Source organism: Enhydra lutris, unplaced genomic scaffold (genome assembly GCF_002288905.1).
Source record: "Enhydra lutris kenyoni isolate GAN:26980312 unplaced genomic scaffold, ASM228890v2 scaffoldscaffold55, whole genome shotgun sequence".
Classification (NCBI taxonomy): Eukaryota; Metazoa; Chordata; class Mammalia; order Carnivora; family Mustelidae; genus Enhydra; species Enhydra lutris.
The window spans coordinates 4,977,254-4,993,158 of NW_019154139.1; the positions used below are offsets into that span (position 1 = coordinate 4,977,254).

The following is a 15,905-nucleotide window of genomic DNA, read 5'->3' on the forward strand; positions in this document are numbered from 1 at the left end:
TCAGGTTCTGAATAGAGCCCCTGAGTGTGGTCAGAAGCTTCTGGATGTTCTTATCCATTGTTCAACCCCATCAAGCCCTGTTAGGCCCAAAGTCTGCATACACACTGGCAGCCTTCTGAAGACTGAAGAGGTTCTAGAAACACGATGTTTCCTCATCTGAGCCAGACCACGGGGAGGGAGACAAATGGACATGTGTGAGCCCTTGTTGTAGCGCGAGGGGCCTCACCAGCTCCTTTGATCCATGTGGAGGTGTGATCCGTGGAGAAGGTCCCCCGGCCCCCGTACACCAGGGCTGAGGGTCAGAGAGGGTGAGGAGTTGCCTGACGTCACACGTGCGCACCTGGGGCAGAGCCGGGCTGGGGACAAGTGCGCCCATCCCCACTGCTCCAGACCCGAAGGCTGATTTTGGGCTCCCATACTGTGTCCTTCTGGGTCACCTGTGGCTCTGTGCGTGGAGCCTTCTGTGACCGAGGCCCGAGAAGCACATCCCACCTGGGGCTGGGTGTCCCCGCGGCAGAGGGTAGAGAACACAGGTGAAACCACGAGGCGGCCCTTGATGTCTGCTCAGAAGCAGCCACGGTACTTCTCGTCACGCTCCATGGGCCAAAGCTCATGGTTTGGCCGAGGCTATTACCAGCCGGGAGGGGAGGGACGCAGGGCCCGACGCAGGGAGGGACGGCAACTACCCTGTTAGTCGCGCGCCCTGCTTCACTGGCCCAGAGCCCGTGCTCCTCCACTGCCTGGGGCAGCCTCGATCCTGCTGTGTGATCTTAGGCATGTGGCCTGGCCTCTCTGGGCCCAGATCGACTGAGCATTCCTGTGCCCCTGGCTCTCAGGAGCCGGCATTCACCGCGTCCTTTCCCCCCTCGGCCCCCCACCCCATGCTTGTCTCATCAAGCCCCATAAAGGATGCCATCAAGTGGGGCGAGTATTACCTCTGTTTTATAGATGAGGACAGTAAAGCTCAGGGAAGAGAAAGGCGCTGAGCTGGGCTTTAAATTCGCGCAGTCCTGATGTCTCGGGCCCAGAATGTCACCACCAGGGTCACTAGCTTGTTACACTGACCCCCAGACCACCCCGTGAGCGGGCTCAGGGCCCAGATAGCATAGGTGAGGTCGGCCAAGGGGCCGTGGCCACCTCCCAGCCAGCACTGGCCTGGCCGTGAGCCCTGCAGCCATGTTCCCCTCTGGCCTGATGGCCTCAGCGGCTCACCTCCTCCGTGCACCAGGAGCGGTGGCGGGGACTTCCTCCTGGCCACGGCGTCCCCTCCTGGTGGTGTACCTGGTCCTGTACCAGTAGGTATTCTGGAAGATTCCTCCAGCAGAGGTTTTTGTCTATCACTTGGGAGACACAGAAAGAATTCGAATCCGTAAATGTCCCAAAACACACCGAAAATTTGCAGTCTGTGGCTTTGGCTGGCTTCACATCTTGCCCCATAAAGCAGCGTCCATTTTATCTTCTGCCCTTTACAAAATATACGCTTACACGCAACAGAGACCCCTGCATCTGGATGGAATTAATTTCCAGATCACATTTTTAAAATTAAATTAAAACACCCGGAATGCTTCCAGCCGGCCAGCGATGGGGAGGACAGGCCAAGAAAGACCGGAGAGCTGCCCGGGCCTGGTGTCGGCAGCCTAGGCTCTCTGGCCACCTGCACCTCCTGTGTGGGCTCCCCTCAGCGTCTTCTGCAGGTGCACCCCTCCTTTCTCTGAGCAGGGAGGGCAGGGAGGGCAGCCCACCACCCTGCATCCCCCTGAAAGCCAGTTGGAGCAGCCGGCGGCAGAGACCCGCAGGCCCAGCAGCGCCCACGCACGCATGCAAAGCCAGTGACATGCTGAGACGTGGGATGATCTGGGGGGTAGGGATTGGAATCTGCCCTCTGGTCCTCAGGTCCTGGGACAGGGTGACCCAGGACAAGTGGGCACGCTGCTTAACAGTACGAAACCTCTCCCTGGACATCCAGACATGACCTTGAGGTTTTCCCAACATTCAACACACTCTGGTTAGGTGATCTGGGGCCAAACCCCAGGGCGGCCCCTTCCCACCCGGCCAGTGACTTGGCCTCTCTGGACCTCATTTCCTCATCTGAGCTTGGGGCCGGCTGGTCCGTTTACTCCCTCCCGGCATTGCTGCAGGACCAAGAAACACCGGGTGCTGGCGTGTTCTCATGGCTAGTAGGGTTATTGACTCTTAGAAATGCGTAGAGAGGAGGTAGAATCTAGTGAAGAAGCTAATTCTATCAAAGCTGACATTGTCACCCGCTCACCGTGGGCCCCGGTGTGTGTCAGTTTCGGTAATGTCGGCAGCCGCCCAGGGCTGAGTGCTGGGCACGCCAAGATAAATGGGACCTTGGCCCTAGCCTCAGGGAGCTCTGGGCTCCAGGAGCCAACAGTCCTACAAAGCACCCGAGAAAACACTGTGTGTTCTGGGAAACCCAGTGACTTTGGGACCTCAAAGGAGGAGTTGGATCCAACAGAGGACATCCAGGAAGGCTTCCTGGAGGAGGTGAGAGCTGAGCTAGACATCGGTGCCCAGATAGTAGGGAATGAGTTCCAGGCAGAGGACCAAGGTCCGAAGGTGACCCGTCTGTCCTGAGAGGCTGGGTGCAGCTGCCCAGGACAGCGTGGCTCCGTGGCTAAGAAGGTGAGCTCTGGAATGAGGCTTCCGAGTTCAAATCCCGGCTCTTCACCAAATGGCTATGAGATCTTAGATGAGTCTCTTAATTCCTCTGAGCCTCAGTTTCCCATCTATCAAGCGGGACTGGTAGTGACAGCCGGGACAGGGCCTTCTTTGTTTGCTCTGGATGTCAAGTGGGCTACCGTACGGGGCGCGTGCTGCCTCCCACTTTCCTTACTCTGATCATCTCTCAGTCCTGCTGGCTCCAGGCCCAGCTGCGGCCCAGCCACCACCCCCGACTGGCGTCACAGTCTCCGTCTCTGTGGGGTAGCATCTGCACACCGCTGCTCTGCCTCCCCCCTCCTGCTCCCCTCCCTCAGCCCTGAGGCTGCTGCCATGGGAACCACCAGGAAGAGGCCTGTTGCTGGCAGCCGTGCCGTGGGGGCTCCAGGAACCTGGGAGAGTGGGTGCTGGAGGAAGCAGGAGGGTGGAGACTGGATCCAAGCCTGCCTCTTCAAGCCACATGGGCGTCCACCCCAGGACTCCTGCCTCTACAAGCCAGGCCGGGCTGCCAGCCTCTGTCCCTGACGGAAATTCCCCTCCCAAATGTAGCTGGGCAAAGCTAGCGTCCCCTGGAAGGAAGGCAGCTTGGGGCGTGGCTGGTAGTCATTCACACCTTAGCGTGAACAAGCCCCTGAGACTGCGGCAGGCTGCCTGAAGGTGGCGGCTGGAGGGGGGAGCCCACGGGAAAGGGGGTGGCCTAGATACAGAATTGTGTCTCGCTTCTCAAGCAGATACTGAGCCCTTTACTAGTGCCCACTCTGTGCCCAGTGCTTGGATACCCAGAGACGGTCCGTTGGAGGGGCCTCCAAGTACCCAAGCCAAGTCTTTGGAGAGGAGCGTATATGCTAAGTAAGGAGAGGGGTGGTGTTCCAGGCAAAGAAGGCATGTGAGCAAAAGTGACCCCCAGCCCTGGGAGTCAGAGGGCAATGGCCCCTGCCTCACTGCTGAGGCTGAAGCTGGGCCTCAGTCACCTCCTATAGGCCCAGAGACACATAGGAGTTCTCCCAGGCCACACAGCAAAGCTGGGCCAAGGAGGCACCTGGACCAGGCCCCCTGGTTCCGGGCCTGTGCTCTCTAGCCTCAGGGTCTAACGGGATCCGCCGTGGGGAACCCAGGATACCGAGGGGCCCTGTCTGGGCAGGAGCTGGGGGGGTGGTAATCCCTCCTCATGAGCAGGACCAGTGAGGCCCGACACTGGCTCTCCCTGTCCGCAGGGAAAGGGAGCAGCACATACCCACCTGCGCAGATGCCCGCCGCAGGGTGCAGAGGTTGCATCTAAGCGATTAATAAATCAGTCCCTTTAAACAGCCACCGTCCCTGGCAAGTGCTGGGAAGCCCCAGCTGCCCTGGCCAGTGCAGGAAACAGGCCTCCCTGGGCTCCCAGGGGACACTCAGACCCTGGCCTGGGAAGGGGACGGATGGACCCAGACAGCCCAGTCCCGGGAGGTGGGAGCTCTGTGTGACAGGCACTCTGGACTTCGGCCTGGAGGATGGGCCTGGCCCAGCCCGCATTGGAGGGGCAGCGTGTCAGGAAGCCTTCCTGGGGGAAGCAGTGTCCGAGAGGGGCAGGTGGGAGTCAGGCCGGAGGCAGGAAAATGAAAAAAGCTGCCCAGGTAACAGGCACAGCCTGTGCAAAGGCCCAGTGTCCAAGCGAGCGGGCCACACTCCTCCGTGAAGGGACAGGGAACCAGGCTTCACTAAGGAGGCGTGAGCCCCAGCAGCCTACAGCTCACCCTCACTTCCACTTCTGGAGGGTGGAGCAGTCTTCAGCGGGGCCACACTGGGCAAATGATCAAGAGAAACCAAGTCAGGGGACTCTGAGAGCTGCAAACACGCCAGGGGTGAGCAGGAGGAGGGGAGGGTGGAGGCAGAGGCTAGAGGAACAGCCAGGACCTGTGACTGCCCTGTGGGGTGTGGGGAGGGAGGCCGAGCCCACCTCTGCTTCCTGGACTGCTGCAAACGGGCAAGAGGGCTGAAGGGGAGGCTGCTCTGGGGGAAGGGGGCACCAGCTGAGCTCCCTTGGCACGTGGCAGCGTGAGATGGCCCTGAGCGGATGCTGGGGGCCAGAGGTTGATGGCTCAGGAGGTTGGGTGGGTTTGTCCTAGGACAACAGACGTCCTGCCTTTGCCCTGGGTCTGGTAAGGTAGGGAGGAGCTGCGAGGGGACCGGGGGCAAAGGAGGCGGTGAGGGATGGAGGAGAGCATCCCAGGACAGGGGAACAGCATAAGCAGGGAACCAGCGGGCAGGCAGGTGAGGGCACCTGCAGGAGCCAGCTGGCAGGTCCAGGAGCAGCTCCCATGTTGGGAGAGACAGGAGGGTGAAGGTCCTTCCAGAGCCCTAACAGAGAGGGCCCCAATGGGATCCCTGCCCGCACTAGGATCCTGGGGGAGATGCTCTGGGGTGGAAAGGGTGCCATGGAGTAGGGTCCAAGGATCTAGGAGGGGACCATCAGGCAGGAGGGAGCCATCAGGCAAGTGGAGGGAAGGAAGTGGAGGGTGAGTGTGAAGAGGGGAAGCCAGAACTCCCTGTCCCCCAGGGGTGGGGGTTGCCACCCCTCCTCTCTGGGGCCCCAAACTAGCCCCATGGGTTAACTCCGTCAGTGGGAGCCACTATCCTCTTCCCCTCAGCATCTGTCTCTCTTTTCCCCCAGCAATTACACCGCCTTGCTGGGGGTGTGGATCTACGGCTTTTTCGTGCTGATGCTGCTGGTCCTGGATCTTTTGTATTACTCAGCAATGAACTACGACATTTGCAAGGTTTACCTGGCACGGTGGGGCATCCACGGACGATGGATGAAACAGGACCCCCGGCGGTGGGTCAATCCTGCCCGGCCCCCCCGGCCAGGGCAGCCCGCCCCGCAGCCCCAGCCTCCCCCAGGCCTGCTGCCACAAGCCCCCCAGGCCGTGCACACGCTTCAGGGAGAGGCCCACAGCCCACCACTGATGACCTTCCAGAGTTCGTCTGCCTGGTGAGTGGTTGCGGTCAAGGCCCTGGCCGCCGAGGTGGGTCACTTGTCTTTGCCAAGCTTGGAAAATATTGGGTCATTATTGCCGCTGTGTCTGGCTCCTCGATTACCTGATTGTTTGCTTATCTCATTTGACAAGAGGATTTGAAGTTGCCCAGGATAACGTGTGCCCGGGCGAGAGTCAAACGAGAGGCGGAAACGGAGCTTGGGAGCCCGGCCTGCCAGGTTATTGGACTTATAGACTGGTGCGGGAGTGAGTGCCACTGAGCCGTTCATGGAGTTGTGAGTTTCCTGGAGGCCGAGGCAAAAAGGGAAATCGGATGGCTTTCCATGTTTTCACGGTCAAATGAAGCAAATGGGTTTGGGAGGCTGGGAGATAAGCTTTTCAGCATGAGGTTAGGAAGTAAGCACATTACTGGGTTGGTTCCTTGTGTTCACATGCATGGGGTCTCTTAAGAACGTGGAAGGCAATGCAGGCGGGCTGCTTCGTGATGGCTCAGGGGAAGGGGAAGAGAGGTGGCCGGGGAGATGGGAGATCAGGGAGTTAGCCTGGCAGCCTGGCTGCATGTTTAAACCCGACTTTCCCTGCTGTGATTCTCATTTCTGCCCAGTTCCAGGCCAGTGGGAGGTAGGGGAGGACTGACCATCCCCAGGCAGTGCAGAGTTGGACAGAGAGAGAGGAGGGCTGTGACCTTTGCAGGAAACCCGACCTGGGTTCGCATCCCAGCTCTGCCATTTCCCAGCTCTGTGTGTGGGCGAGTTACCTCAGCCCTGCTGACCCTCCCATCCTCAGGAAGCAGTGGAGAGTAGGCACAGTCCCCTGCCAGGGTCCTCGAAGGGTTAAATGAACTATCTGGCCCCTAGTAGGTGCCCAGTTAAGGATCAGTGCCTCCTTGCTGGAGATGCAACCAAGCTAGTTAATGACCATTCAGTAGCTAGCGGGTAGCGACCTTTTCAATAATGAATGACTTACATAATTCATAGGATACACTTAAATCAGCTTATTGATCGAGTAATTGCCCCATCTATCACGCAGAAGACAAAAACACAGCCCTGCTCAGCTCAGCTTGACAAATGCCCACGGAGCCAGGCCCCTGGGTCCTTCCCCTGCGCGGGGCTCCTGGTGATGTCAAGGGGATGGGCAGAGAACCTTGAGGCACAGGAAGGAGAGACACAAACCCACGCAAAGCTGCGGAGCTGGAAACACACCCGCTCCGGCGGTGGGGCTCTCTGAAACGTGGGTCCCTGGCGGCGGACACACCTGGGGCATTCATCGAAATAAATTCCTGGGTCTCCTCCAGAGCCCCCTGACGAGGAAACTCTGGGGGTAGCGCCTGAGATAACCGGAGTCTGAGAACCCCCGGAAAACATCGTTATATGAGGTCAAATCCCAGTTTGAGGGCTGGGAGTCTCCCACACGCACGATGGCTTTCTCTCTCCCCCCGTCTGGAACACCTCGTGCCTCCCTGAGCAACGGGCCTGCCCAGCCGCTGGGCTTGTGCCTCAGGTCCAAACCAGAGCCCGAGCTCGCGGTCCCCGAGCCCTGCTGTTTAAGTGGGAGGCATTTAATTTTGGAGCTCAGAGGCCCTTCGCATCCCCCTCAGGTTCCCATATTGTGGACTCGGGGTTGGGGCTCCCATAACCGTATGAGCGTTCGTGAAAGAGATTGTCAGAAGCCTGCGAGGATGTGACGCAGGATACGGGTTCGCTTGGTGACTTCCAGCTCCTGTCTGCTCTCGACCCACGGTGTGACCTTGGGTGAGGGGCCTCCTGCTTGGGCTTCCCACTGTACCTACCATGGGCGAAGGGGTGGGCTTGGTGAGCCTGTCACCTGCTGGCCTCCTGGTGGGAGGCCATGGTTCCAGCAACATCTGTGGACCACTCGCTGTGCCCCTCGGCCCCTCGGCCCCGCGTTTGCCGTCTCTGAGTCTTCCTTGGCACTGTCCCCGGGGGCTCATTTCCCCACCGGCCCCCACCCCTTGCTGGCCCTGTGCTGGGTGCTGGGGACTGGGGACAGGTGATACACAAGACGTGAGAGAACCTTCATGGGAGGACAGGAGGCTGTGACACAGCCTAGGGGCGGTGCCAGTGGCATGGGGGGTGGGGCATGGCCAGGGCACATCCAAGCAGGTGTCCTGGGCAGAGAGCCAGGGCTGTGACCTGCCGTGGGCTAAGTGTGGCCAGGGGGGTGTCAACAGGTGGCATGGGGCTGAGGCTGGGACAGGGGCGGGCTGTGCTCAGTGCTTACCCCAGAATAAGAGTCTGGGCTGCTTCATGTCCAAACTGTCACCCAGAGTCATCTAAACAGTGTCCCCCTCGGGCATGGACCCCTCCAGCTGCCCCCCCTGCTCTTCCCCTGGTCCTGTGCCCCCTTCCAGCCAGGCACCCCTACCACTGCTCTCTCTCCTGCCTCCCCCCCACCCAGCGGCAGCCCTGCTTCTCCCCTTCCTCACCCACAGCCTGAGGTGACCTCCCTGGGGACAATTGCCACCTTGCCCCTTGGTTCATAGCTCCCTGGTTGGTGGCCTGCTGTGGCCCTTCCTGCCCCTGCCCGCAGCTGACACCATGAGCAGCCGTCCAAGTCCAGCCAGGCTGCCTGTCCTGTTCTGTGATGTGACTGGACCCCCCAGTCCCATGTGACGCGGCGGCAAGCGGGTCGTTTGGGTACCGTTGGCACGGCTGGCGTGGGTGTGAGTGTGAGCAGCACATCTGCTTGGGGCTGGAGTTGACCCCCTGGGTCCACGAGCCACCTGTACAGGGGGTCGGCTCTGCGACCTCGGGCAAGTCATTCTACCACCTGTGCCTCAGTTTCCCCATGAGATACCAAGGGTCATGACCATCTTGAGAATTTCAAGGGAGGATTCTTAGGGAGAGGCTTGGCCCGCCTCCTGGCCCCATGTTGGTCATCCTTGCGGTCATTTCTCAGGTGGGTAGGTAAATGTGGTGGGCGTCCTGCCCCCAGGATTGACGGGGAAATGCATGTGGCAGTCACCCGGCGCCCCGCACAGGCTGGCCACGTGCCGCTGGGTCATCTCCCACCTGCCCAGTGGGGTAAGGATGTTGTGCCCCATCTTCAGATGTGGGAACTGGGGGGCTCGGAGGAGGTCACTGGCCTGCCTGGGTGACCCAGCAAAGGGGAGACGGAGGCGGGGCCCCACCCCAGGGCAGCCTACACCGTGTCCTCTCTGCCGCAGGCTCGCCTATGGCGGGGTGGGCAGCCTCTTGTCAGAACCCGGGCCGGGGTGTAGGACTGAAGCAGCCCCCCAGTGACCCCAGGGAAAGCAATTCTGGAGACTTCAAGGAGGAGGCACACGTCCATGCAGCCCCGCTCTGTGGCCCCAGACACACTCCACCCAGCTCCAGCTCCAGAAATGCTGCCTTCTAGCCACCAACCCATGGCCCCCACCAGGTTTGTCCTCGGCCCGCACCTCCCACCTGCTGACGAATCCCATCACTGATTCTAGGCCACGCTCTCCCTCAGCCAGAACCCCAGCCGGGCCACCACAGGGAGCTCTGTGTCTGGTGCTCAGGGCACAGAGTGGGTGCACAGCTGGTGCTACTTGATTGAGCTAGATGGTGTCTGGTCACCCCGTCCCCTCACACCAGCCCTCAGGCCTGCTTCCTGTGCCACTGCACACTCAGGGCTCTTGTGGCCTAAAAGGACGAAGAGTAAGGGCCAGGGCACCGCTCAGCACCACCGAGGGCTCCTCGTCCAGCCTGCTAGCCACTACCTCGCGCTGTCAGCCTGCGTCCACCAGGAGGACCTCTGATGTGTGGCGCTGTCATCCTTGCTGTCCCAGACAGGTGCCCTCCTGGCTGTGGCGGCAGGTCCAGGGGAACCAGCAGCAGCATGTGCACACACACACACACCTGCCTTGAATCCCAGCTCGGCCCCTCGAGCCTTGATTTTCTCACCTGTAAAATGGGGACAATCGCAGCCTGACCCCGTAGTTGCCATCATGAACATCAACTGCCCATCTGGGGCCCTAGCCTCCCTCCCACTCCCCTCCACCCCCCTGCCCCCTCAAGGCCTCAGTCCCTAGCCTGGCCCCCAAGGCTCTCCTCACTCCACTGCTCTCCCTGAAGCCTCAGGCTGCTGCTCACCTCCCTCTGACCTGGCCGGGGCCAGCGGAGTGCTGGGAGACAGGGCGGCACGCACCGCATAGATGCTGCCTGCCAGGACTATTTCCGCTCCTGCAGTGGGAACCGGGCACAGTGAGGTTATCATCCCCTTTTACAGACGAACAAACACAGGCCCAGAGAGGGGAAGTGACTTGCCGAGGCTACACAGTAAGTCCATGGGCTGGAGCCAGATCTCCCCACTCCCAGGTCTCCCAGGACCCGGCAGGACCCAGGTTGATGGGGCAGGGCAGAGGACCACCACGTTAACACAAAGTGTCCAGAGAAGCTGGGCAAGGCCATGGTGAACTGCAGGGGAAGGAGGAGTCAGGGTGGGCTTCCTGGAGGAGGAGGAGGCAAGGTGGAGGCAGGTCCCGGGGAGTGAGGGGGAGTTCACAAGGTTAGAACAAAATGGAAAAGCCACTTCAGATGAGGAAACAGCACAAGTCAAGACCACGGTGACCCTGGAAATTGCGAGAGGCTTGCAGCTGTCATGTGGCCTCAGGCGGAATGAGACTCTGGGCTGGGATGTGCCAGGCCCCTCTCGGCCCACAGGCCTCCGCCTGCCAGCAAAGCCCCCACAGCAGCAGCAGCCACTCTCACCTCCTTCCTCCCTAACCCAGAACACCCTCTGGCTCTTTGCAGAACTCATTCATAGGCCCCCCACGATGGGTCCCCGGAGTTCACCCGACCCCGGAACCTTCCTCCCGGTAAAGCTTGGGCATCGCTTTCTTCCCAGCTCTGCGGCCAGATCTTTGATGTGTGGTTTCTGCAGGAAGCCACCAGCCAACAGCAAGAAATTCCAGAAAGCCGGAAGACAAAAAGGGAGACCACGTATCTTCTTTCCTTGGCATCATATCAAATACCAAGGAGGCGTCGGTGATTGGAAGTCAGAAGACCGGGAAGTCTGCGAGTGGGTGGTTTCAAACCCTGGGGCTCTCAGCTGGGCGAGGAAACCCTGGGCCTGTCCCCCAGAACCCCTGTCTTTGCCGGCTGGGGCCCTAACTTCCTCCCACCCCAGCCTGTGCCCCTGGAAGGCACACTCCCACGTCCGCACCACCTGTGTCCACCATGTGCACACGGCTTTGGGGAAAATGCAGGAAGGTGTGTGCTCAGTAGCTCTGCTCCAGGATCCGGGAGGACAGGGAGAGTGGGGTGACAGGCTCAGGACCAGAGGCCTCATCTGCTGTGTGTCCTCAGACAAGTTGCTGGCCCTCTCTGAGTCGCAGCTCTTCTCCAGGACAATGGTGACAGCAGGTGAAGGAGGGGACCTCGCCCAGAGCTGAGCACACAGTAGGGCTGCAGGGAACATTGATTCCTTCTTGGGAACCACGTTCTCAACCCTCCACCAGCAACCAGTCAGTCCGTCCTTCCTGACCCCAGAGAGGCTTGGCCCAAGGACAAATGCTTGGGTTTGGTGCTAGGGGGCAAATTTAAAATCGCAGGCAAGCAGGTGTCACGCAGAGCACTCAAATAGGGTGAGCTCCGTTCCTGGCCCACCCCCACTCGGGTGAAAGAATGAGGGTTTCGTCTGCTTGGCTCGCTGCCTCGGCGTCCCCAGCTCTCAAGCTCTTATTTGATGCGTCCCCATTTTGCAGATGAGGAACGCGAAGCACAGAGAGGTTAGGTACCTGGTCTGGGGTCGCCCAGCTGGTTACTGACAGACCCAGCGTCTGAGCACAGGCAGTCTGCTCTGGCCAGCCTAGAGGGCCATCGGCTGTCAGGGCCACATCTCCAGCCTCGTCCCCTCGGCCAGGGAGCCAGACAGGACAAGGCAGGCAGGAGGCAGGAGACAGAGCTTGAGGGCTGCAGATGCCCCAGGAAGCCTTGGGCAGGAGCTGGCTCTCTGCTGCAGGTACCAGCCAGGACAGGCCCGGGGGCAGAGGGAAGATTCAGGCTCCGGGAGGAAGACGGGGTGTGGGGTCGCCCGGAGAGGAGCAGGGGCACCAGCCGATCTTCCCACCCCCTTCCTGGGCCAGGCACTGAGCCGGGCGCCTGGACATTCAGCCTGGCTGACTCAGGGCAGACAGTGGCAATGAGCTATCCGCTGTGATAGGAGGGAGCCCAGAGGGTACACTGCCCAGATGGGGCATCAGGGAGAGCTTCCAGGAGGAGGTGACAGCTGGAATGATTTTCAAGGACAAGTAATAATTAGACCAAAAAAAAATAATAAGTCGGGGAACAGGGTGTTGCTGGTGGGAGGCAGAGCAGGTGCAAAGGCCTGGGTACGTCAGGACCCTTGTGGTCTCCGCAAGGAACAGCTGCCCTGAAACAGAGATCATCTCAAGGTTCTTTTCTCTATTGGAATAATCAGATTCTTTTTTTCTGGTGAGAGCCTCTTTATTGATAATATTCCACAAGAGGCCCGAAAGGCCCCCTGAAAGTCTTCTGGGTCTCACCACCTTCTCTAGTTCTGCTCTGTCCCTGCCCCGAGGACCACGGCAGACCCAGACAGAGACCCCCAGATCAACCAGAAGGGATCAGTCAGGGTGCTTAGGACAGACTGGGCACCAGAGTCCGGAAGAAAGGACCAGACCACATCCAGGTGACCAGGGTCTATGCTGGTGGGTTTTATCCCTCGTGACAACGAGTAAGCTATGCTATCGGAGCAGCAGGGAGGGGCTGAGGGAAGCGGTTTGGAGGGAGCGCCACAGGTAACCTGGAGTTCGAATCCCCTGTCTACCTTCCTGAGCGGTGGGACCCGGACAGATCCTGCAACCTCTCACCCCCTCCGGGCCCCCAGAAGCTCAGGGGTCATTAGGACAGGGTGACGAGGATCCCAGCAGCCCCGAGCCCGACCACAGGGGGCCTGATGGCCAGCCCTCGTTGTTATTCCCCTGCTCGGCTACTTCCTCCACCGAGGAGTAGTCACGGTGTCCTTCCCTTTTATGCCTAATTTTCTGTTGTCAAAGTGCCCGTGCTCGCGGGGCAACACCGGGGGTGCACAGACACCAGTGCCCTCTCGCCCACCCCTGTGCCACCCATTGTCCCCTGCAGCTCTCTCCCCACCTTCTAGCTGTCACCATCTGTACATCAGGTTGTGTCTTGGGTTTTTAATTCAACATTCTGTCTCAGCGAGCTTCCCGCATTATTGAGAAATCTTCATAACACAGTTTTAATGGCTGCCTTAATTGTCCGTTGAGAAATGATGGGCCATAAGTCAGTGACCCACTTCCCTGACTCAGGCCACCAGGGACTTCTGACTCCCTGCCCCCCTCCCCCACAGTGGGTCTCTTTCCACCTCTCGGAGCTTTGCTCCGTCTCATGCTGGCCCCGGGTTTCCAGATGCGGGCATCGAGCATCCCACCCAGGCAAGTACGGACAGTGGTGGAGCGCTGCCTCCCTCCAGCAGCGCCGGCCTCAAGGGAACGACCCTACCTGCTACAAAGATATTTTTTTTTTTAATGGGCAGGAAACAGAGCATTTAGATGCAATACCTGTTAGAGGCAGACAGACCTGGGCTCATCTCTAGCTCCCCCATTTTTTGATTCCTGGCGTACCTCCAGCCAGTGACATAGCCACATCCCCCTCCCCTGGAAGCAGGTTGCTAGAATCAGTGCTGTCTGGCTTAGCAAGAGGAGATGCAGAAGATCATGGCAGGCAGAAACCACTCGGCCAGTGTTCCTCCTGCCCCCCTGGCACCACGGCAGGGTGTGGCGGGCTTTCTGCAATGCTGAGGACAGCAGTCAGCTGTCCCAGGGTCCACAGCTCTGTGGGTCTGAGCACTAGCTGGCCAGGGAGCAGCCAACACCCAGAAAGGGTTTCAGTGGATGAGTAGGAGTTTTCTGGAGGTGGAAATATGGACATTTAGGCAGAATGCTGCCCAGGCTAAGTCCCAGAGGATGGGAAAGGCCAATAAGAAGTGGGGAGCCCTGGGGAGGTCCAGGTCCTCATACCCCCGTGGTTCCCAGCCCCTCACTGGTCCCCTTCACTGCTCCCTCCTCATCAACACAGCCTTAGACACCAGAGGGCCCAGGTCTCCTTCCTTGAACCCCTGCTGTCCATCTCTACCCACCCATGGGGACTCCACTGACATGCTAGCTCCAGACTTGTCCCTCTGCCCCTGGCTTCCGGGTCTGTCTCTGCGGCAGTGTCCCCACTCCCCTACCTCACCCCGACTCCAGACTCAGCTATGCAAACCCTGAGTGTTCACAGGCGCCCCTTTCAGGTGTTCAGTAGACATCACAAATTATCACACCCAGTGTCCTCTGCCCTCCCGCCATCTCCTCAGGACACAATCCCAATTCTTTGTTGCTTCACACATCTGGTCAGGGACACCAGGAAAATGAACCCTGAATCCGCCCTCAGTACCCATCTACCAAAACCAACCTTCTGGTCCACCCTCTTGCCTGGACCAAGGTGGTACCTTCTGAATTTCCTCCTGCTTCCTTTCTTTGTTCCCCACAGCAGCAGAGTACTCCTTTTAATATATAAATCAAAGCCGGTGGATGTCTCCCCTCTCTCTAGAAGATAAATCCAAAATCCTTTTAGTGGCCAACATCTGATCTGATACCCTTCCCCAGTCCCTCTGTCCTCATCTCCCCCATTGGCTCCAACCACACTGGCCTCCCTGCCATTCCTGAAGCTTGTCAACTCACTCTCACCTCAGGGCCTTTGCACCTGCCACTCCCTCCGCCTGAAACTCTCCCTTTCCAGATTCCTGCTCCATTCAGTCTCTGCCTTCCACCAGGCACGTGCCCAGATGTTGCCTGATCAGAGAGGCCTTCCCTGGCCAAGATCTACAAATTAGCATAGCCCCCCACCACTGCCACCCCTCTGTACCCCCTCATCCTCTCTCATCTTCTCCTGGTGCTCACCGCCTTTTGCTGTGTTGGTTTTCTTTTTCTTTTTTTTTTTTTTTAAGATTTTATTTATTTATTTGACAGAGAGATCACAAGCAGGCAGAGAGGCAGGCAGAGAGAGGAGGAAGCAGGCTCCCTGCTGAGCAGAGAGCCCGATGTGGGGCTCGATCCCAGGACTCTGAGATCATGACCTGAGCCGAAGGCAGCGGCTTAACCCACTGACCCACCCAGGCGCCCCTGTGTTGGTTTTCTTATCTGGTGTCCGTCTCCTCTGCTGTAAGGAGACCCCAAGAGAGTTGGGATTGGTCTGTCTTGTGCTCAGCCATATCCCCAACCCCCATTAGTTAGTGCTCCATGCTAAGTGTCGAATGAATGTGTCCTAATCTGTCCAGCGCCCAGCACGCAGTAGGCATTCATTAAGCCTCAGATCAATGAATGAATCTCATTATTATTGTTAATTACAGTACCTCCCACTTCCCAAGGATCTGTTGAGCTGAGCAGCAGCCACAAGCAGCGTCATGGCATGTCCCCAACCACACAGCAGCTTGGCACCTGAGCTCCATGCATGCAGGAGGAAATGAGGCTCAGAGAGGGTTAGCAACTTGTCCTGAGCTGCACAGCAGTGGAGTCAGGTGGGATTCACACCCAAGCCCAGCTGACTCCAAAGCCCACGTTTTTTGAGTGGGAAGCAGTGTAGTGGCGCTCACCAAGGACGTGGCCTCATGCTGGACATGACCATGCTGGTCTGGTCCCGCCCTTGGGGCAAGAGCCCGAGGATCCCCTGGAACACGTGAGGCCTGGAGCCCCAGGCACTGGTACACCAAACCCTCTCTGGCCAGGCCCGACAGCAGCTGAGAATTTGGTGTGGGTGCTGACCTGGAACTGGCTTTGTAGCATCCTCCAGGGGGCATGTGGTTGGTCTGATTTGGTCTGGGGGCAGCAGCTTCATCTTCCCTCTGGCTGTGAAGATCTGTGAAGGTCTTTCCCGGCCCTCAGAATCTCTCTGGAGCCCCGAGGAGATGCTGAGCAGCCAGGCATCCCCGTCTGTCCACCTAGGTGTCCCTGTCCATTACCTGGCAGCTCCCTATTTGCCTCCTGCCTGTGGAGATTATTTAACTTCTCCTGGCCTCACTTTCGCTGTCAGTAAAATGGACACAGGTAGATTTGCCTCGTGGGATGATTGCGAGGGTTATCACGGGGCCCAACAAGTGACAGGTGCCTCAAGACACACTAATTGTAATTATTGTTGTGGTTATTAGGAGACGAGTAGAATAGAGAAGGAAGGCCATACAGTACCCCCCTATACGACTCTGGATATTTTGCATTTTCTGCTTTCT

At 58.9% G+C, this 15,905-nt stretch overlaps 1 protein-coding gene across 1 annotated transcript in view; it reads left to right on the forward strand.

Annotated features, from left to right (window-relative positions):
* Positions 1-5,654, forward strand: part of LOC111157466 (KIAA1644 ortholog) — a 47,871-nt gene extending 42,217 nt beyond the window's left edge. The window contains exon 4 of the mRNA XM_022518885.1: positions 5,333-5,654. Within this exon, the coding sequence (XP_022374593.1) occupies positions 5,333-5,654 (322 nt within the window). The remainder of the gene's footprint in view (positions 1-5,332) is intronic.
* Positions 5,655-15,905: the final 10,251 nt, after the last annotated feature.